This window comes from Bos mutus, chromosome 22, assembly GCF_027580195.1.
Source record: "Bos mutus isolate GX-2022 chromosome 22, NWIPB_WYAK_1.1, whole genome shotgun sequence".
NCBI classification, from domain to species: domain Eukaryota; kingdom Metazoa; phylum Chordata; class Mammalia; order Artiodactyla; family Bovidae; genus Bos; species Bos mutus.
The window spans coordinates 32,803,275-32,825,105 of NC_091638.1; the positions used below are offsets into that span (position 1 = coordinate 32,803,275).

The window sequence follows — 21,831 nt, forward strand, 5'->3', positions numbered from 1 at the left end:
GAAGCAACTTAGCAGCAGTAGCAGCACGACTGAGTGAACTGAACTGAACTGAACTGAAAAGAACAATTATATTTACTGCAGAGGGGAAAAGGATTTCTTCTTGGCATTCCAACTGTTCAGTTATGATTGCTTACTCTTGGAACTTGAGACGTGATTGAACATAGCGGTCTGTTTCTAAAGGCCCCATCTCCATCAGCCATATTCATTGAAAGCTGATTTTGAACTTTGGATTTTTCCAGTATGCTTCAGTGACAGCAGACCCTGCTGGGAAGCAACTAATATGTACTAGAGCTTTATCATCTGGTGGGGAGACCACTTTGAAAAACTAGAGCAAATAAATCACTAAAATGAACCCCAAATGGCATGTTTATTATCTGGAAATACACACACAAAAAAATCTGATTTAAGAGATTTAATCTTTCTGGGATGAGTTAGAAATGCAGGAAGGTTCATGACCATTATCTCTTTTCTCAATGCTAAAGCCGGATGGAGAGAATTTAAGGGTACAGCTCTGAGGCAGACTGTCTGGATTTCACTCTTAGAGTTTTCTTAGTCTTAGTTCTTAATATCATTGTTCTTACACCCAGTGAAAGAAAAGCTTCACAAGGGCTTAGGAGTTTACTGTTCAGCTGCCCATTCCCTGCTGCCTCCTTGTACTTAGCAGAGTACCTGGCATGCAGCGTATTCTCACATACTTCAGTGATTGTTAGTTTTAACCCAGCAGGTACACACTTGCTCAGACCCATTGTACTTCCTTTCTTCTTTCTTCCTGGTATGTTTTCCTGGATCTGCATCATGTAGATCTCAGCTTAAATGTTACTTAGCAACTCCGCCCCATTCCGTGTAGTTTTAAACTTTTATTTAAGAAACACTTAACATAGCATTTAACATGCCAGGTATATCTAGACATGTTGCCAATATTTACCTCTCGGGAGTCCTATGAGAAAGGGTTATTCTGATTTCCATTTAACAGATGGAAAAACCTAGACACAGCAAGGTTAAATAACTTGCTGAAGGTCATTCTTCTTAGAAAGCTGCAGCCACATTCAAACCTAGGTGGCCTAGCTTCAAAGTCTGCATGCTTAACTAGCGAACTGTGTTGTCTATCATATTACCTGACTTACTCAGGCATCAGCAAACAGGGTCCTGTCAAGGTCCTCCTCCCATCTTTGTAAATAAAATTTTATTAGAACACAGCCCGCCTTTCCTAGCATAACTATGGCTGCTTTCCTGATGGGTGCAGACACTATCTGACCTATAAAGCCAAAAATATTTGCTGCCTGGCTTTTTCCAGAAAAAATGGCTGGCCCTTGGTTTATTTGATTCACAGCCCTTGTCATTATCTGAAGTTGTTTATTTGGTTGCTTATTTTATATCTACTGCACTAGCTTCCAAGTTCCATGAAAGCAGGGGTCTTTCCTGTTTTATTGACCACCCTATCCCTAGCTCCTGACCCAGTGCCTGGCCTACAACAATCAGTATTGAGTAAAAGAACATTATTCAGTAAAGTAGTGAAGTTAGTTATAATTGTACTTAACCCTTAACCCCTTTGACTTTGAAGGCTCTGTCTTAATGAGGATGTTATCAATTTGATCTTTAGGTTTGGAGGTTGCTATGTTCATGCTGCTTTTCTTTGGAGCATTGCTTCCTGAGGTCCCCCTGAGTGGCCAAGACAAGGCTCCTCCCCAGGCCGATGGCATTTCAGCCACCCCTCTGTTCAACTATGCCAGCCTCCGCCTGCCGGAAGAGCATATTCCCTTCTTTTTGCACAATAACAGGCATATTGCCACAGTCTGCAGGAAAGACTCACATTGTCCTTATAAGGTAAATCTTATTTCTCCTCTTGCATATTTTTAAAAGGTTGCAATTGAGGCTGGTTTACTAGTTCCCCCATCATAACTTGAATCTGCAGGTAGACTCCTGGTTGTAACTGTGGGTCAGTCGATGTTTGTATTTCAGTCGATGTTTGTATTTCATCTCATGCTTCTTAATGACTCAACTTTGCTTAGAAGTATGTCCTACTCACAAGGGTGAGATTACAAATCTAAATCACTAGTAAAAGAAATAGGCAGTCTGTATGGTTTGTCTAGTCTGTAAATGAAATAAATTAGGTTTGATACAGAAAAGAATATGTAGTTAAAAGTAACTGAGTAATCTCACATTTCTTTCTTAAATTGCACTTAAGAGGATCCCTCAGCACTTCATTTTGGTAATAACACCTACATCTCTGTCTCTCCATAATTAAGACTGTTACTGTGGCCTTCCTTCTGTTTTAGAGTTGTTGGAAAGGTTTCAAATTGGAGCCATTCAGACATCTCCCGAGGCCTCAGAGATCAAAGCGGGGCATTGTGAGCCGTCTCCTTTCCCATGGTGCTGGCACAGGAAGCACGTGGACAGGCCGGGCTGGGAAGCCAGCTGGCACTGCCCCCAGGGGCCTCACAGAACAACCTTCTGAGCTTCCTGGCCCACAGCAGTTGTGTGTCCCCCAAGGGCTACAGAGCTATTCCCAGATATTCCCAGAGTATTCCCAGATCTCTGCTGGTCTTGATCAATCAATAAAGCTGCTGATCCATTCAGTTTAGTTGTGATCCTTTTGGTGATAGAAATTCCATTTTTTATGACTCTCTTGGGACTGATTTTAGAATCAGTTTACTCACTTGACTTCATTAAGCTACTTCAGGAAGTTTCAGTTCAGCCAAGGGGTTCGGGGAGGGATGAAGTGGGAGCTTGGGGTTAGCAGATATAAACTTTTCTATACAGAATGGATACACAACGAGGTCCTACTGTATAGCACAGGGAACTGTATTTGGTATCCTATGATAAACCATAATGCAAAAGAAGATTTAAGAAAAGAATGTGTATGTGTATATATATATATATAACTGAATCAGTTTGCTACAGAACAGTAATTAACACATTGTAAATTTCAACTATACTTCAATAAAAAATGTTAATTAAAAAAAAAAATCCCAATTCAAATGATCTGTGGTAGTCTAGCTAAAACCCAGACTTTTGGTTGGAAAACAGACCTGGTAGGGGAGGGATTGGGGACTAAAGATAATTGCTGTTAAGAATCTCAAGACTGTTTTTCTTAGAATTTACTTATTTCTCTTTCATGAGTATGTATTATAAAATGTAAAAGTGAAAGTTCTAGAAAGGTTTTTTTTTTTTTATGGAAAAAAAAATCTACGAGTCCTCTCTGAATGTCAGAAGGTAGACCAGTCTCAACACACACCTCTTATGTTCCAGAAATACTTAGAAAATTTGAAATACTGCTGGGGTTATGAGAAATCCTGCAGACCAGAGTTCAGATTTGGTTACCCTGTTTGCACCTATGTGGATATGGGATGGTAAGTTACTGGATGGACTCCCTCCTGCCCTATACTTACCTCCTTTCTCTGCAGTGTATGCTGAAACATCAATTCCCAGCTAGACTCTTTTGGTATTAGATCATAATTCCTTTAGATATTAATTTGCTTACACATTCATGAGTAATTTCACTTATCTTGACTGTCTCCCCCTGGGACAGGAATATCTCTCATTTCCTCTGCCAGAGGGATAAAACAGTATGGTTCACAGAAAATACTTTTCCTCACTATATGCAAAGAAAAGAGATGGATGGCTGACTTTGGTTTTGGAGAAGAGAGTTAAGTATAATCAGTATTTCCAATACAGGCAGGGTTAATGGGGCAAAGAAAATGCAGTAATTAACAGTTCATTGTCTTCAGTTCCAAATGATCCTGAATACATCCATTTCCATTGTGTATGTTTATTATCAGGGAGTAAGTCTATAAATAACTTATTTTGGTAACCTCATGTAGTGAGGGGTAGATTTTTAAAATTATTATAGTTAAGAAAATAATGACTGACTTCTAGCAATGTAACATTTAGAAAATTTAAGGTCCAAAAAAAGTAAAAAGTTGAATATCACAGAATTATTTTGTTTGCAAACAGGACGGACACTCTTGAATCAGCCCAGGAAATATTCTGGAAGCAAGCCGACTTTGGATACGCCGCAGAGCGTCTGGAGGAGCTCCATGTGCTCTGCCAACCGAAGGAAAAGGTGGATGTTCAACCCCTTCATAAGTGAAGATGTTTATTTAAAAATACCTGTGGTATCTATTTATTCATTTATTTATTGAGGTACAGTTGATGTATAATATTGTGTAAGTTACAGATATACAATACAGTGATTCAGATTCACACTTTTAAAGGTTATACTCCATTTATGGTTATTGCCAAATATTGGTTATATTCTTTGTGTTATACAGTATATCCTTTTAGCTTGTTTTATACATAATACTTTGTACCTTTTAATTCCCTGCACTCGTAGTGGTTAGATTGTAATATAAATACCAGATAGAGGGCATTATGAGAGGAAACCCTCACTCTCACTATTATTGGCTTAAAGTTTTTTTTGACTTCCAAAACCTAGTTGGAAGCCATGTCCTTGTTTTCACACACATATTATCAGATGGTCATATTTTGAGGTAGGTCAAATATTTAAATAGTTTTAGAATTAATTATTCCCCCCAACATACACTAAAGAAGGTAAGTTGATGAATTACATCTTTATAAATTTCCTTGCTCGTAGTTTGGGACAGGTGATACACTCCCACCATGCTGTTCTATATTTTTTGGCACTTTACATTTTGCAAAAAACTTTTCAGTATGTTATATGGTTTGATTCTCACAAACAGTATAACAGATAGGCAGGGCAGGTATTATTGGTACTGTTGGACTAGAGAGGAAAGCTGAGTCCTCAGAAATGTTAAGCAACCTGTCGAAGACCACACAGCTACTAAGTGTGGTCTTTTACAATTCTGCTGCTGTTGTTGTTCAGTCGTTAAGTTGCATGCAACTCTTTGTGACCCCAAGGACTGCACCAGGCCACATGAGGCTTCCCTATCTTTCACTATCTCCTAGAGTTCATGTCATCAGTTCATCTCCATTGAGTCAGTGATGCTATTTAATCGTTTTCTGCTGCTCCCTTCGCCTTTTGCCTTCAGTCTTTCTAGAATTAAAATGCAGATGTTTTTCTTGTGCTTTCACTCATACCCCATTGCACTCAGTGATAAACACATTGTCAGGAGGCAGTTTGGGGTAATAAGGAGAAGAATGGACTACGGGGTTCAAATCTTGATCTGTGCAAAGGGCACCCAAACTTTTCCGTGTTCAGCTTCTTCTGCTTTAAAGCCATTCCTGTGTTACAGCTTGTAGTAAAGCTGAAATGAGATTCTGCATTGAAAAATGCTCCATGCAGGGCCAGGCTCACAGCAAAGGGCTCAGTGATAGTTTTTTAAAGCCCCAGAGAATCATAAGCACTTAGGATTAAGGTCCACCCCTCACCTAGAGCCAGACATCCTGGGATGTGAAGTCAAGTGGGCCTTAGAAAGCATCACTACGAACAAAGCTAGTGGAGGTGATGGAATTCCAGTTGAGCTATTTCAAATCCTGAAAGATGATGCTGTGATAGTGCTACACTCAATATGCCAGCAAATGTGGAAAACTCAGCAGTGGCCACAGGACTGGAAAAGGTCAGTTTTCATTCCAGTCCCAAAGAAAGACAATGCCAAAGAATGCTTAAACTACCGCACGATTGCACTCATCTCATACGCTAGTAAAGTAATGCTCAAAATTCTCCAAGCCAGGCTTCAGCAATACGTGAACTGCGAACCTCCAGATGTTCAAGCTGGTTTTAGGAAAGGCAGAGGAACCAGAGATCAAATTGCCAACATCCGCTGGATCATGGAAAAAGCAAGAGAGTTCCAGAAAAACATCTGGAACTGCTTTATTTCTGCTTTATTGACTATGCCAAAGCCTTTGACTGTGTAGATCACAATAAACTGGAAAATTCTTCACGAGATGGGAATACCAGACCATCTGACCTGCCTCTTGAGAAACCTATATACAGGTCAGGAAGCAACAGTTAGAACTGGACATGGAACAGCAGATTGGTTCCAAATAGGAAGAGAAGTACATCAAGGCTGTATATTGTCACCCTGCTTATTTAACTTCTATGCAGAGTACATCATGAGAAACGCTGGGCTGGAAGAAGCACAAGCTGGAATTAAGATTACTGGGAGAAATATCAATAACCTCAGATATGCAGATGACACCACCCTTATGGCAGAAAGTGAAGAGGAACTCAAAAGCCTCTTGATGAAAGTGAAAGAGGAGAGTGAAAAAGTTGGCTTAAAGCTCAACATTCAGAAAACGAAGATCATGGCATCTGGTCCTATCGCTTCATGGCAAATAGATGGGGAAACAGTGGAAACAGTGTCAGACTTCATTTTTTGGGGCTCCAAAATCACTGCAGATGGTGATTGCAGCCATGTAATTAAAAGATGCACTCTTTGGAAGAAAAGTTATGACCAACCTAGATAGCAATTCAAAAGCAGAGACGTTACTTTGCCAACAAAGGTCCATCTAGTCAAGGCTATGGTTTTTCCTGTGGTCATGTATGGATGTGAGAGTTGGACTGTGAAGAAGGCTGAGTGCCGAAGAATTGATGCTTTTGAACTGTGATGCTGGAGAAGACTTGTGAGTCCCTTGGACTGCAAGGAGATCCAACCAGTCCATCCTAAAGGAGACCAGTCCTGGGTGTTCTTTGGAAGGACTGATGCTGAGGCTGAAACTCCAATACTCTGGCCACCTCATGCGAAGAGTTGTCTCATTGGAAAAGACCCTGATTGGGATTGGGGGCAGGAGGAGAGGGGACGACAGAGGATGAGATGGCTGGATGGCATCACCGACTTGAGGCACATGAGTTTGGGTGAACTCCGGGAGTTGATGATGGACAGGGAGGCCTGGCTTGGTGCGATTCATGGGGTCGCAAAGAGTCGGACATGACTGAGCAACTGAACTGAACTGAATGTTCCTGAACTCTGCCCAAGCCTCTGACATCTTAGGAGTCTCTGTTATCTCCAGGCAATCTAAGAAACCAAAAAATATTTAAATCACTTGCATTCCAAAAGTGAATATATGCTCTGTAGTGCTTTGGAATGGTGTCACATGATAGAACTTCAAGTGATTCTAGCAAGGTGCCTGAACCAGAAGATTCAGGCAAGGTATTAACCTGCACTGCTACAAGGTGTCTTTAACAGTCAGTACTTTATAGTTTTGCTCGGGTCTAGCTGTTCATGCGCAAAAGGGCAGGAAATAGCCTCAACCCCATGTTGCACACATTTTCCAAGGTGATTTGCAAAATGCTTTCCTCACAAAGATCTGCTTTGATAGGTTTTTTGCTATCAGGGTGTGACCCCTTACCAACTCTAGATTCTAAAACACCATGCCGGTCAAGGTTAATTGCCATTAAGGGTCAATTGGGAGTTATGGGAAAAGCAACAAAGTGGTGTTTAAATCTCGCACTACAACCCAGAGCAGATAAAAATTTTTGAAGCTATCCCTCTGTCAACACAGTTGGTAGAAGTAGAAACAGGCTCTATGGTTGACTTTTAAACTCCTTTGCCTGCATGCATACTCAGTCACTTCATTTGTGTCTGACTCTTTGCAACCCCATGGACTGTAGCCTGCCAGGCTCCTCTGTCCATGGGATTTTCCTGGGAAGAATACTGGAGTGGGTTGCCATGCCCTCCTCCAAAGGACCTTCCTGACCCAGGGACTGAACTTACATCTCCTGCATCTCTTACACTGCAGGCAGATTCTTTACTGCTAAACTACTGGGGAAAGGCTTGCTGAAAGTAAGTCATATTTGACAAACTACCCTTCCTGCCTAGCATTTTAAGGTCTGTGGCATGTGCCTTCTTCCTTGTTTCCTTTGGCTCGTCTTTGAAAATGCTTTTTCCCACAGCTGTGAGGGTTGTGAGTGCCCTTTTTTTTTTTTTCTCATGAAGATAAATTGAACCATAAATACAACTCTGGGCTCTTTAAAATTTGAAGATTATAGAAATAGAACATTTGGGAGTTCTTTGTAGTAACCTAAAAGTGTGCAAGTTGGCAAAAGTATGCTTGGGCAATGCCTCCCAGGGAGGAAAATTCTTAAACAGAAGTGTCATTGGGAAGTACTCATCACAGTGTGTGGTTGGAACCTGAAGGCTACATGCTGTTAGATTGATGTCTAGCAAGTTTGGGTGTGTCTTTGAAGTGTTAATGCTCACAGTTATCTTTTTCTTGTTTCTCCACCTTATTTCAGAATGACTCAAGTCTGGTGTGTTCCCGTTACCTTCAGTACTGCAGAGCCACCAATATCTACCTTGATTTAAGAAACATTAAGAGAAACCATGACAGGTACTTCAGTGGTGGATGTTAAAATCTAAGGAAAATCTTGAAATATTTGCAGGTCCAGGAATATGCCTTGGATTTGCTTCCTAATAATATGGTGATGAGGTTCAAGAATGAGAGAGGGAAATGAATGACCCACACCTGTCATAATGAGTTGATCATTATGAAGCTATGTGATGGCTACATTAGATACGATTTTGCTACTTTTTGTAGAAATTTGAAATGTTCTATTACAAGAGTTAACTTCTAATGAAAAATTGATTTTAGAAATTGGTAGACCACTTTAGTTATAACTTGTGTGCCTGAGTCATGAAAAAGAATTCCAAATTCAATTTTTTGTTATCCACTAGATTCAAGGAAGATTTTGTTCAGAGTGGGGAAATTGGAGGATACTGTAAACTTGACATTCGTTCGTTGATGTCTCAAGGTCAGCGCAAAAGCCCTCTGCAGTCTTGGTAAGATTTTTGGGGGGGGCGGGGGCAGGGAATATGTTTCTGAAGTATTTGTCTTTATTTTTGATGCTTACGAATTTTGGTGGGGACTCCAAATGGAAAATGTTACTCCATTTGTGGGTAATTTGGTCTGAGCTGCTGGGGAGTGGTGGCTCCAGAGTGAGTCATCAGTTGTATTTGACTTAAGTATGTGTTCATAAAATATTAGGAAGTGATACAGTATTTACTGTTAGCTAACAAAAACGTTCAAAAATGAATTTTTTTAGCTCCTCATAATTGCTGCATGTGTTTAGAGGAATACATTTTTAAAAATACACACTTATTAAAGCAGATACCAAGCATATAGAAAAATGTAGAGTTTGGATTTTCAAAAAGTAAGCCCACTTGAGTAACTCTTACCTGGGTCAGAATTAGACCATCATCTACCCAGGCTCTCTCCCAAAAGCAAACCCCATCCTCCTTTCCAAAGATAAACACTACCCTGATTTTAAGCACCTTTCATAAGCTTTTTGAACTTTAGATAGATTGAAGAACACATTTTGATTTCAAATTTTTTGAATATTAAACTAGGTCTATCAAGACACTTACTTCTCTGGAAATTAGAGAGGTGGGGCACTTTAAAAACTTATTAGTTTAAGATAACTTTAGAGTCATAGACATTTAAGGATAATTCAAAAGTAGCATAAGAAGTTTAAAAATAGTACAAGGAATTTCCATTGTACCCTTACCCCAGCTTCCTCTAATGATAACATCTTAAATAAGCATAGCACAGTAATCCAAAGCAGGAAATTGACATTGGTACAATGTTATTTTTTTATTTTTCTAAATTGTAAAATTTATTTTAATTGGAGGCTAATTAATTTACAGTACTGTAGTGGTTTTGCCATACATTGACATGAATCCGCCATGGGTGTACATGTGTCCCCCATCCTGAACCCCCCCTCCCACCTCCCTCCCCATCCCATCCCTCAGGGTCATCCCAGTGCACCAGCCCCGAGCACCCTGTCTCATGCATTGAACCTGGACTGGCGATCTGTTTCACATATGATAATATACATGTTTCAGTGCTATTCTCTCAAATCATCCCACCCTTGCCTTCTCCCACAGAGTCCAAAAGTCTGTTCTTTATCTCTGCGTTTCTTTTGCTGTCTCACATACAGGGTCATCGTTACCATCTTTCTAAATTTCATATATATGCGTTAATATACTGTATTAGTGTTTTTCTTTCTGACTTACTTCACTCTGTATAATAGGCTCCAGTTTCATCCACCTCATTAAACTGATTCAAATGCATTTTTTTAAATAGTTAAGTAATATTGCATTGTGTATATGTGGTACAATGTTATTAAATAAACACATTTGAATATTATTAGTACTTCCATGCATTCTTTATTTTTTTGGATATAGAGCTCAGTAAAATTTATATCATATGTTTAGATAAATGTAACCACTGTCACAGTCACTAAAGAAACTGTTCATCCTAGAAACTGTCATGCTTCCCTTTATAGTCATACAGGACACTCATAATGTTCATTTTCTTTCTTTTTGGTGAGATACAGTTGATATACAATATTATATAAGTTTCTGATATATAACATAGGGATTCACGTTTTTTAAAGGTTATACTCAATACTTAGTTATTATAAAATATTGGCTGTATTCCCTGGGTTGTACAATAATACTTCCTTATAACTGTTTTGTATCTGTTTGTACCTCTTCATCCCCTACTTCTGTCTTGTGCCTCCCCACTTCCCTCTCCCAGTTGTAACCATTAATTTGTTTTTTGTATCTGTGAGTCTTTTTTATTATAGTCACTAGTTTGTTTTATTTTTTAGATCCTACGTATAAGTGATATCGTACAGTGTTTGTCTTTCTCTGAGTTGTTTTGCTAATCATAGTACCCTCCAAGTCTATCCATGTTGTTAAATGTTTTTTATGGCTGAGTAGTATTCCATTATTTGCTGTTACTGTTGTTCAGTTGCTAAGTCATGTCTGACTCTTTGCAACCCTGTGGACTGTGGCATGCCCAGCTCCCCTGTTCTCTGTTATCTCCCAGAGTTTGCTCAGATTCATGTCCATTGAGTCAGTGATGCTGTCTAACCATCTTATCCTCTGCCACTCCCTTTTCCTTTTGTCTCTTGTCTTTCTCAGCATCAGGGTCTTTTCCAGTGAGTCAGCTCTTCGCGTCAGGTGGCCAGAATATTGGAGTTTCAGCTTCAGCAGCAATCCTTCCAATGAGTAGTCAGTGTTGATTTCCTTTAGGATTGACTGGTTGGATCTCCTTGCTGTCCAAGGGAGTCTCAAGAGTCTTCTCCAGCACCACAATTTGAAAGCATCTATTCTTCAGTGCTTCCCTGATAGCTCAGTTGGTATACAATTTTCCTGCAATGCAGGAGACCCCAGTTCATTTCCTAGTCTGGGAAGATCCTCTGGAGAAGGGATAGGTTATCCACTCCAGTATTCTTGGGCTTCCCTGGTGGCTCAGCTGGTAAAGAATCCGCCTGCAATGCGGGAGACCTGGATTCAATCCCTGGGTTGGGAAGATCCCCTGGAGAAGGGAAAGGCTACCCACTCCAGTATTCTGGCCTGGAGAATCCCATGGACTGTATAGTCTATGGGGTTACAAAGAGTTGGATGTGACTGTGACTGAGCGACTTTCACTTTCACTTTTCAGTGCTCAGCCTTCTTTATGGATCAACTGTCACATCTAGTATTCCATTCCATATGTATATGATCTTCATTATCCATTCATCCTTTGATGGACACATAGGTTGCTTCCATATCCTGGCAATTGTGAATAACATTGCTGTGAACATTGGGGTGCAGGTATCTTTTCAAATTAGTGTTTTCATTTTTTTCAGATATATACCCAGGAGTGGAATTCATGGGTCATATGGTAGCTCTATTTTTATTTTTTTGAGAAAGCTCCATATTGTTTTACACAGTGGCTGCGCCAATTTACATTCCCACCAACAGTGAATGAAGTTTCCCTTTTCTCCACATCCTTACCAGTATTTGCTATTTGTGTTCTTTTTGGTGATAACCATTCTGACAGATGCGATTTTGATTTGCGTTTCCTGGATGATTAGTGATGTTGATCATGTTTTCATTAGTGATGTTGATCATCTTTTCATGTTGGCTATTGGTATGTTGTCTTTAGAAGAAATTTCTATTCAGGTCTTCTGCCCATTTTTTAATTGACTTGCTTGGTTTTTTGATGTTGAGTTGTATGAACTGTTGATATATTTTAGATATTAACCTCTTATCAGTCATATCATTTGTAAATATGTTCTCCCGTTCTTTAGGTTGTCTTACCATGTCATTGAGGGTTTCCTTTGCTGTGCAATAGCATTTGAGTTTACTTAGGTCCTATATATTTATTTTTGCTTTTATTTCCTTTGCTTTAAAAAGAGATCCAAAAAAAAAATTGTTAAGATTTATCTCAAAGAGTGTTCTTTTTTTTTTTTTGAGTGTTCATTTTTTATGTCAAATGTTCATGCAAAGCAAACTGTTCAGGAAAACTGTTTTTCACAGATTTATGTGGCATATTAGAGTTTGCAGTGCAAGATCTTACTTCATGTAAGAGACTTTTGGAGTAGGCTTTTCTATTTTCTAGTGGGCGTTTCTATTCCTAGTATACTTTGATATCTAAGATCCAAAATCAAATATTTGATATTTGTTTCCTAGTATCTTTTGATATCATGATAGTTCCCTAGGGTATATTTATGTTAATTATTTATTGCTGTATCATAACTTACTCAAACATTTAGCAGCTTAAAACACTGAACATTTTTTATCACACACAGTTTCTGACAGCCAGGATTTGGGGGTAGCTTAGCTGTGTGGTACAGGCATAGCTGGGCCTGTAGAATCTGTTTCCTAAACTCACTCATGTAACTGTTATCTTTAGGTTTTCTTCTCTGCTTGTTGGCTAGTGGTGTCATTTCTTTACCATATGGGCCTCTCCCTGAGGCTGCCGACAGCCTGGCAGCCGACTTCCCCCAGATCACGTTGTCTGAGAGAGAGCACGTGTAAGCATGGCCCAAAACGGAGACTTCAGTCTTTATATTTATACCCTAATGGTCACACCGAAAGTGACCACCGTCACTTATGCCATATTCTGTTCATTACAAGTGAATTACTAAGTCAGCTCACCCTCCAAGGCAGGGGATTCATCTCCACCTCTGGAAGGGAGGAGTATTAAAGAATTTGTGGACATATTTTTGAAACCACTGGAATAAATATTTTAGCGTTATGTGTGTTTTAAAAGGATCTCTTTGATACTTGTCTTACGTCACATATAGTCTCAAAGATAAAAAGTTTACAAATGATCTGTAGGTTAACTTGTGATTGTCTTCTTTTGTATGGAAGAAAATTGTACCAAGTGGCTTCAGAAGTGGTTTTCCGAGAAATAGAGTTTTCTTTATTCTGGTAAATGTAGTTGTCTGCAGTTTTTCCCAAGGTACTTGGTAAGTCTTGGAACGCTGTCTTTCTCAGAATCCAAAAAGGTTCTCTGGGTCAGTGTTCCTTCTGAGCCTTGCCAGACTGCAAGCAGCCTTTCTGAATCTTTCCACTTTACTGGTAGATTTTTTTTTGCCAACTCTCTGTGGAAACTTCTTCTTTGTCAGAAATGTTCCTAGTTGCTCTTGCACATTAGACTGAAATTTAAAATCATTTTTGTTTCTTGTCTCAACATTAAAATTGATATCAAGCTGCATAAGTATTAGTAAGTTTGAGAAGTTTCACATGTGTTTATGAGTATTTTCTGGAAATAAAACTCACCTAATGAACAGATCCTGAATTACAGTATTGCAACAAGAGATCCAGGAAGAGCCCTTTGAAAGCATCTCCTGATTCTTAATTCCAGGTTTGCGGAGCTACAGAGCTACACTGAGCTCAACTTCAGACCTGTAGAAGATGCTCAGTGTGACATTGTTATTGAAAAACCAACCTACTTCATGAAACTAGATGCAGGTGAGAAGTTAATTTGTCTATTTTATTTATTGGTTAATGTGACTTTGTTCCTTTTTATTGATATATGTGTTCCTATAACTTTGGGAAGCACTTCATGGCAAATACATGGGAAAAGTGGAAACAGTTGTAGATTTTATTTTCTTGGGCTCCAAAATCACTGCAGATGGTGACTGCAGCCACGAAATTAAAAAAACACTTGCTTCTTGGAAGACGAGCTATGACAAACCTAGACAGTGTTTTAAAAAGCAGAGACATCACTTTGCTGACAAAAGTCCATAGAGTGAAAGCTGTGGTTTTTCCAGTAGTCATCTACGGATGTGAGAGTTGGGCCATAAAGAAGGCTGAGTGCTGAAGAATTGATGCTTTTGAATTGCAGTAGCTGGAGAAGACTCTTGAGAGTCCCTTGGACAGTAAAGAAATCAAATCAGTCAATCCTAAGGGAAATCAACCTTGAACATTCATTGAAGGACTGATGCTGAAGTTGAAGCTCCAATACTTTGTGAAGAACTGACTCATTGGAAAAGACCCTGAGGCTGGGAAAGATTGAGGGCAAGAGAAGAAGGGGATGACAGAGGATGAGGTGGTTGGATGGCATCACCAACTCAATGGACATGAGTTTGAGCAAACTCCAGGAGATAGTGAAGAACGAGGAAGCCTGGCATGCTGCAGTCCGTGGGGTTGCCAAGTGTCACACATGACTTAGCGACTGAACAACGGTAGCAATGTGACATTGAACGGTAGATTTACTTTTTGCTTTCTTCTCTTGAAAAAGTGAACTAATTTGAACTTCCGACTGTTTTATGTTCTGGTGTGCTAGAAGAAACTTTCACATCATTGTCAAATAACTCTGAAAATTGAAAGATGAGTGGAGAAAGCCTGGGTACCCCTTTTGCAACTAAATTTACCCCATGTGGCTTCTCTAACCCCTTGATTTAGCTGGTGCTTCAATAGAACTTTTTAAAAATTAAGAGCCCTGTATGCAGTGTAGGTGGGAAAGGAAGGCCCATGGCCTCTTCAGGTGGACTTTCTGATACTGTCTCCATGACTGAAGCTAACCTGAAATTCTTTTGGAAGTTAGCCCTGGCATATATTCTTGAAAAAAAAAAAAAAAGTTAAAATTATTGTCCTGTTTACAGTTAAAACTTCTAATTCTCTACATGCAAGCACAGCTTTTGCTTTGTGAACTTGCTGCCCTGGAGAGAAGAAACACAAATTGTATCTGATTATCCTTCTTATTACAAGAAATGGAGATTTCTGTGCCACACCACATTCAAATTCATGAGAGGCTGGGCTTAGGATGAAATATAGAGAGCCCCCTGTCACGAATATTTCAGAATTCCTCTAATTTATTGATCATATTTTTAATGTGCTCCACCTCCTGAAGTCGTAATTCTTATATGACAAAGCCTGAGGTTCAGAAATCAGACAGATTTTAGAAATGCGAGCAGGTAAAAATGTTGTGTTCAAGGTCCCAACACATTTTTAAAATACGCAGATTAAAATGGAGCAAAGAAAACACTGATCTGTCTGAGGAAGGGTTGAACATGTGCAAATGGTTGAATTTATGTAGCTACTTATGCAATAAAGGATATAAAGTTGGAATAATAGGCTAGGGTAGATCTGCATCCTTTCTTTCCTGTGTTTATAAGTCTGCCTTTTTCTTCCAACTTAATGCCATCAGCCCACATTCCTTCTCATATAAACTCTTCTTTTTTAAAAAAAAAAAACAGGTGAGCAAATCTCATAAACATACATCAGTTTTTGCTCTTTTTTAAAAAAATAATGTATATTATTTTATTTATTTATTTTTGACTGTGCTGGCTCTTTGTCGCTGCATGGGCTTTTCTTTAGTTGTGGCAAGTGGGGACTACTGTGTAGTGGCCGTGCCCAGGCTTCTCATTGGTGGTGATTTCTTTTGTTGTGGAGCACAGACTCTAGGGTAGTGCAGTGGGGAGAGGGGGAACGAGGAGGAGGGGTGAAATGCTTTAGGACTTGTGGCTTATGGTCTCTAGAGCCCAGGCTTAGTTGCTCCGCGGCGTGTGGGATCTTCCCAGATCAGGGATCGAACCCATGACTCCTGGATTGGCAGGTAGATTCTTTTTACCACTGAGCCACCAGGGATGCCCCCATATTAACCCTTACCTTGAGAAAATGAGCATTCCACAGAATAATACTCAAGTGGGGCCTGTTTCTTGAGGACAGAGCCTATGTTTTCTCCCTCTTTTATAAATCCTCCTGGCACTAATTGCTGTTTTGTGCATTCGGCCTCCCTCAGTAAGTGCTATGAAGTTGCTGAACAATTCATGAGAAGCTAATGCAGGCTGTGTGCTAATCTGGGAAAAGGAGACGGCTTGTCATAAAACATCATTTTTCTTGTTTATTCGACAGTGTGCTCTTTGGCAGGCTTTTTCTGGGTGAAAATAAAAAAGTCCTTCCAAACATTCGTCTAAGATACTGGTCTAAAAAGAAGGGAGTAATTTTTTTTTCTTTTCCTTTTCCTTTGTTGAGATATAATTGACATCCAGCACTGTTTATGTTGAAGGTGTACAGTGTAATGACCTGACTTTTATAAATGGAGTCCTTTTTCCTCTTAGTTTCTGGCACACAGTGTTATTATTTGCTAGGAAGGAAGTCAGAATACTTTATGATTTCTGCTTTTGAAAGTCTCTGTTTATGTTTTAACTGACATTTCCTTTAAGGTGTCAGTTCTTGGGATTTCACCCCATTTAGATTTATACATTTGTTTCTTATGAATGGCAGAATTAGGAACTTACAAAGAGCAGCACCACCCTCCCCTTTCCTCTTGGACCCAGCACGCTCCAGCTGGTTGAAGTTTTCCCTCGTGCCAGGCACTGGGCTGTCTCTTTCAAGTATGTTACCTAAAAGCTGGCATCTAAGTATATTGACTTCCTATTTCCAGTAGAGAAGCTGAAGCTTTGGAATTTACAGACTTACCTGAGAATGTTGCTCATAATTCAACTTCTTCTTCTGAGTCCAGAGTTCTTACACTTTTAATTAGGACATGAGATTTCAGCTCTTTAAATGATAACTGGTTACTGTTTTCCCAAGAAGCAATATTATAAGTAGTGATTAAAAGGAGAAAAAGAGACAGGAATGAAAAATACCAAAATGTTAATAGTTGCCATCATTGCCAGTACCATCATGAGCAGGTGTCGATTGATCTAAAAATTTTTTTAAAAATAAAAGACCATAAAAATAGTGATTAGTCTTAATGGCTCTATAGTTCTCATGTTGATTTAAATAAGCTTCTGTTACTTTTTCTGGGAACTTAATCATCATATATTTCTTAGTATGTAAGGAAAAGGCTGGAGAAGGCAATGGCACCCCACTCCAGTACTCTTGCCTGGAAAATCCCATGGACAGAGGGGCCTGGTGGGCTGCAGTCCATGGGGTCGCTAGGAGTCGGACACGACTGAGTGACTTCACTTTATTTTTTCACTTTCATGCATTGGAGAAGGAAATGGCAACCCACTCCAGTGTTCTTGCCTGGAGAATCCCAGGGACGGGGGAGCCTGGTGGGCTGCCGCCTATGGGGTCACATTGAGTCGGACACGACTGAAGTGACTTAGCAGCAGCAGCAAGGAAAAGGCATTCCTAATTTCACATGATTGATTTGAAAATGAATGTTTGAGCATAATCAGTCAACTGAGGACAACTTGTGTATGATCATTTTATGTTTAGAAAATTGTTAATTTTCCACTGATTCATTTCAGCTAAAAGTCTACCATACTGTAAGTAGATTGGGTAGAATAAAAATTGTGTAATCATTTTTTTGGGGGTTAATGGACATGAATTTCTTTTTTTCTTTCAATCCTAGGTGTTAACATGTATCACCACTTCTGTGATTTCATCAATCTTTACATCACCCAGCACGTTAACAATTCCTTTAGCACAGACGTGTATGTTGTGATGTGGGACACGGTAAGTAAGCACTGGCTTTCTGCTTCAGTGCTGTCTTTACCTTGCTCAGTACCAGTTTGACTCTGATCTTATGTAATAGAATTTTCTAAGATGCACACACTTACATTTACACATGTACACACACATATTCATGCATGTGCAGATGGTGTGAATGCGTCTGTGTGGATGAATTTACGTTGTAGGTATACATATGGCTGGGCGTCCCTGGTGGGTCAGTGATAAAGAATCTGCCTTCTAATGCAGATGTGGGTTTGATCCCTGGGTCAGGAAGATCCCCTGGAGGAGGGAATGACAGCCCACTCCAGTATTCTTGCCTGGAGAATCCCATAGACAGAGGATCCTGGCGGGCTACAGTCCTTAAGGTCACAAAAGAGTCAGACATGACTGAGTGAGTGAACCACAATCTCAATACATATGGGAAGATGCACATGTTTTTGAAGTTTAGAATGAGGTTGTAGAAGCTTGCTTGCCATGCTTTGAGGAGGTCGAGCTCAGAGTGCCTCTGAGACGAGCATAAAAGATCATCGTTCATTACATTGTGGTCCTTGGGTGGGGAGAGCCTGCCTCTGTTCACAGGCTGGCCTCTGGTGATCGGCATCTGTTTTGCTTCACTGCACCTTCCCTGTTGCTTCCTGCTGCATGCCAGGTTGCGCTGCATGTATCTGAGTGTTAGGCCTGCATGTAGCTACACGTGTTGAATCACAGCTGCTCTGGGCTTGTTTTTAGTGCATCTTTTCTTCCCTCTTCTCTTTCTTTGCCTGCCTATCACTTGTTTTTTTTCCTATAGCTGGCCCTTCCACTGGGCAAGGTCATCCCAAAGTTGCCTGGTACTCTCACCTATAAAGTGGGAGAATTACAGTATCTACCTCAGTGTCGTTTTGAGGATAAAGCATATCATGTGCAAACAGTCCCAGCGCCTGATCCACAGCACATGTGCTCTGAATGGTAACTGTGACAGTGGGCTGGAGAACACATGGTATATAGTGTGCATGCGAGAGGCTGCCTAACCTGGGAAGTGGCAACACCCACCGAGAAGTCACCTCAGGTTCACCCAGACACTCCAATGCTCAGGACGCTCACAGGCCCCCCTCTTACCCCAAGTCTGTTGAGAAGGATGGTTCAGGGGAAATACAGCTTGCTGGCAGGGCAGCATTAGGCACTGCTTCTCAGGACTCCTTGCAGCCTGTACAGCACAGGTCAGGTGCAGGGAGATGTGATTCCCCCTGGCACAGGTACAGGTCCCCCAGGGCCAGGATCTTCTGAAACAACTGCATTGGCCACACCACCAGGATCCTGAGAGGCAAGCCAGTTACAGGAGTCCTTGAGCTCTGTCCCCTCCACACTCAGTGTACCCGTCAGGTGTCTTAGAATCACAAGCCATGGCCCCTAGCACACGGTGGAGGCATGCTGTCCAGTTCCAGAGGGCAGAGCTGCACTGTGAACTGAGGTCAGGTTGTCTTGCAGAAGGGGAACTGTTTTGCTAACACTTTCTTTGCTGATAGGGGGCTGGTAGCAGAGCTGTGATGAGAGGTTTCATCATCACGGCTCCCTAGCCCTATAGTTTGATTTCAAGCCTGATGAGAACTGTTTCTAACATTTTCAGCAACTTAATGGTCACTTTTTGCTTTCCTTTTTTGTATGTGTTTTCACTTCCCTCTTGTGTTTCAGTTTTGCTGCCACACAGTTCTATTTCTTAGAAATGTTTTTCTGAGCAAAGGGATCTGCTGTCCCTTTGTTTCCTCTTTTTGTATATGATTGTGGTTTCTAGGTCCCATGCACAGACTCCCTGTAGCTCTGAATGATTAACTTAGGGTTGTTGTGGTTTTTTTATTTTTCATTTGCATCTGATGTTCTCATAATGCTCACAACTCTCGTGGGCCAGGGTTTTTATTTGTTTATTTTAGAGATGAGGAAGCTGAGGTGGTAGTATTTCTAAGACAACACAGTTGGTAAGGGGTGGAGTCAGGGTTCCTATCTAAGCAGTCGTCCCCAGACCTGTGCCTTGCAACCACAGTGCTTCCTCGTCTCCCTGTACTTCCCTGAAGATCTTGTTAAGTTGACGGAAAGTTTTCCAGAAGCTTCCTTGTATCTCGTTGCATGCTTTTCTGTGTCTTCCTCTAGTGGAGTAAACTAAACTGAGCCAGCGTCTACAGCCTCTCCCCTTCTCTACGCCTGCTGGGGTGGAGTGAATAAAGTGCGTGGCCACCTTGGGGCTCCCCAGTTACTCAGTTAATGGGACACATGATGTTCGTGCAGCCTGACCTCGACTGCCCTGTACTCATAGAGTGCATTTAGTCTAGCAAGTTGGCCGCCCTGATGTGACCTCCTTCCTCTGCTCCTCTCTGTGATCCATTTAGAACCTGTTTTCTTGGTCAGAGAGGCCTTTGCTCGTGGCTCAGTCAGGGTCTCAGGACAGGCAAGTACCAGGTTGTGTCAGAATCGAGACCCCCAGAAGCCTGTAGGGAGGATGTGGGTGGGATGAGGTGTCCCGTGGCTGCCACCTGGTTCTCTTTTGCTGGAGGCCCCCAGAGACCTGTAGGGAGGTTGGGAGTGGTGGTGAGGTGTCCTGTGGCTGCCACCTGGTTCTCTCTTGCTGGGAAGGCCTTGAGGGAAGCAGCTCTGCCACCCTAGGCTGACATGAGTTGAACCCCGCTGCGGTGGATGGTGTTGTTCTGGAATCAGTCTTTGTGGCCCTGGACGAGCTATGTGCCCTGAGGAGGAGTTGGGAGCTGGTGGTGATCTGCACTTCAGATCAGTTTACAGACTCTCCCCACAAGGAAGCGTCTGAGGTTGCCCGTCTCACCTGCACAGAGCTTGGCAGTGTAACTGCTGACCTGGAGCCACGCACCCAGGTCACTCCTGCAGACGCATTTCTGGCAGGATTGCTCTTATACAAGGAGCACCAGGGGGCTTACTGCAGGCTTTCCACCTTTCCTTGTGCTGAGAAGTGTACTAGAGCTTTATTATTACTATTTTTAATTATACAACTAAGACCAAGTTATAATGAGTTCAGTGAACCCAGAAATATATAAAGTTTTGTTTTTTTTTTTAAGTTTCCTTTGTCTCCTCGAATTCCATTTCCTTTGAAGGTTAATTGTGGTTAGCATATGTGAGAATCCATTGCAAGACTTTATTTTAATAAATGTAAACACATCTTTATACAACACTTATACAAGGACTTACATTAGGATGTATATATATATATAATGGAGAAGGCAATGGCACCCCACTCCAGTCCTCTTGCCTGGAAAATCCCATGGATGGAGGAGCCTGGTAGGCTGCAGTCCATGGGGTCGCTAAGAGTCGGACACGACTGAGCGACTTCACTTCCACTTTTCACTTTCATGCATTGGAGAAGGAAATGGCAACCCATTCCAGTGTTCTTGCCTGGAGAATCCCAGGGACAGGGGAGCCTCGTAAGAGGCTGTCTATGGGGTCACACAGAGTCGGACATGACTGAAGCGACTTAGCAGCAGCAGCAGCAGCAGCATATATATATAATGTGAAATCACTCAGTCGAGTCTTGACTCTTCGACCCCATGGATTGTAGCCCACCAGGCTCCCCTGTCCATGGGATTCTCCAGGTAAGAATACTGAAGTGGGTTGCCATGCCCTCCTCCAGGGGAGATCTTCCCAACCCAGGGATCGAACCTGGATCTCCCGCATTGTGGGTGGATTCTTACTGCCTGAGCCACCAGAAATGCCTTAGTGCATGTATTTCCCTCTGCCCCTACTCTGAACACATTTAATTTGTTTCCAGTTCTTTGCTTTTTACAGAAATTCTGTCCTGAACATCTTTTTCATATACATGTATCTTTACACAGTCATCCTAGAATTTCTGAAGGGCAGATTCTTAAAAGGGGAATTTCTAAGTCATAGATTGTCTTACATTTGAGATATACACAGGAGGAAATTTTATGTCATCTTAAGACTGTACAAATATTCTTCAACATAAGACTGGAAAAGTCCCTCCTTCCTCTGTGGCAAATCATTTGAATTTGAGGGATGTGGAAAAAGAAGCTTTTCGAGGTGTTACTACTGAATAACACATGCCATCTCTGAAAAGGGACCAGTCAGGATCACCGTATTTTATTATTAAATTTTACTTATTTCATCTTATTTCATCACAAGTATTTTATCTCAGGAAACTGCCTAGAATCACTTCTTTAATTACCCTTTATTTATTATTGAACCAAAACAGGAACATGTAATTTTTGAT

The 21,831-nt window shown here is 40.9% G+C and overlaps 1 protein-coding gene across 6 annotated transcripts in view; it reads left to right on the forward strand.

The window, feature by feature from the left end:
- EOGT (EGF domain specific O-linked N-acetylglucosamine transferase) overlaps nt 1-21,831 on the forward strand; it is a 41,969-nt gene that overhangs the window by 2,291 nt on the left and 17,847 nt on the right. For all 6 annotated transcript variants that reach the window (XM_070359845.1, XM_070359840.1, XM_070359841.1 and 3 more), the window contains 7 exons: nt 1,601-1,824; nt 3,250-3,350; nt 3,955-4,063; nt 8,156-8,250; nt 8,595-8,699; nt 13,564-13,670; nt 17,509-17,612. In XM_070359845.1, the coding sequence (XP_070215946.1) occupies nt 1,615-1,824; nt 3,250-3,350; nt 3,955-4,063; nt 8,156-8,250; nt 8,595-8,699; nt 13,564-13,670; nt 17,509-17,612 (831 nt within the window). In that variant the 5' untranslated portion in view covers nt 1,601-1,614. The remainder of the gene's footprint in view (nt 1-1,600; nt 1,825-3,249; nt 3,351-3,954; nt 4,064-8,155; nt 8,251-8,594; nt 8,700-13,563; nt 13,671-17,508; nt 17,613-21,831) is intronic.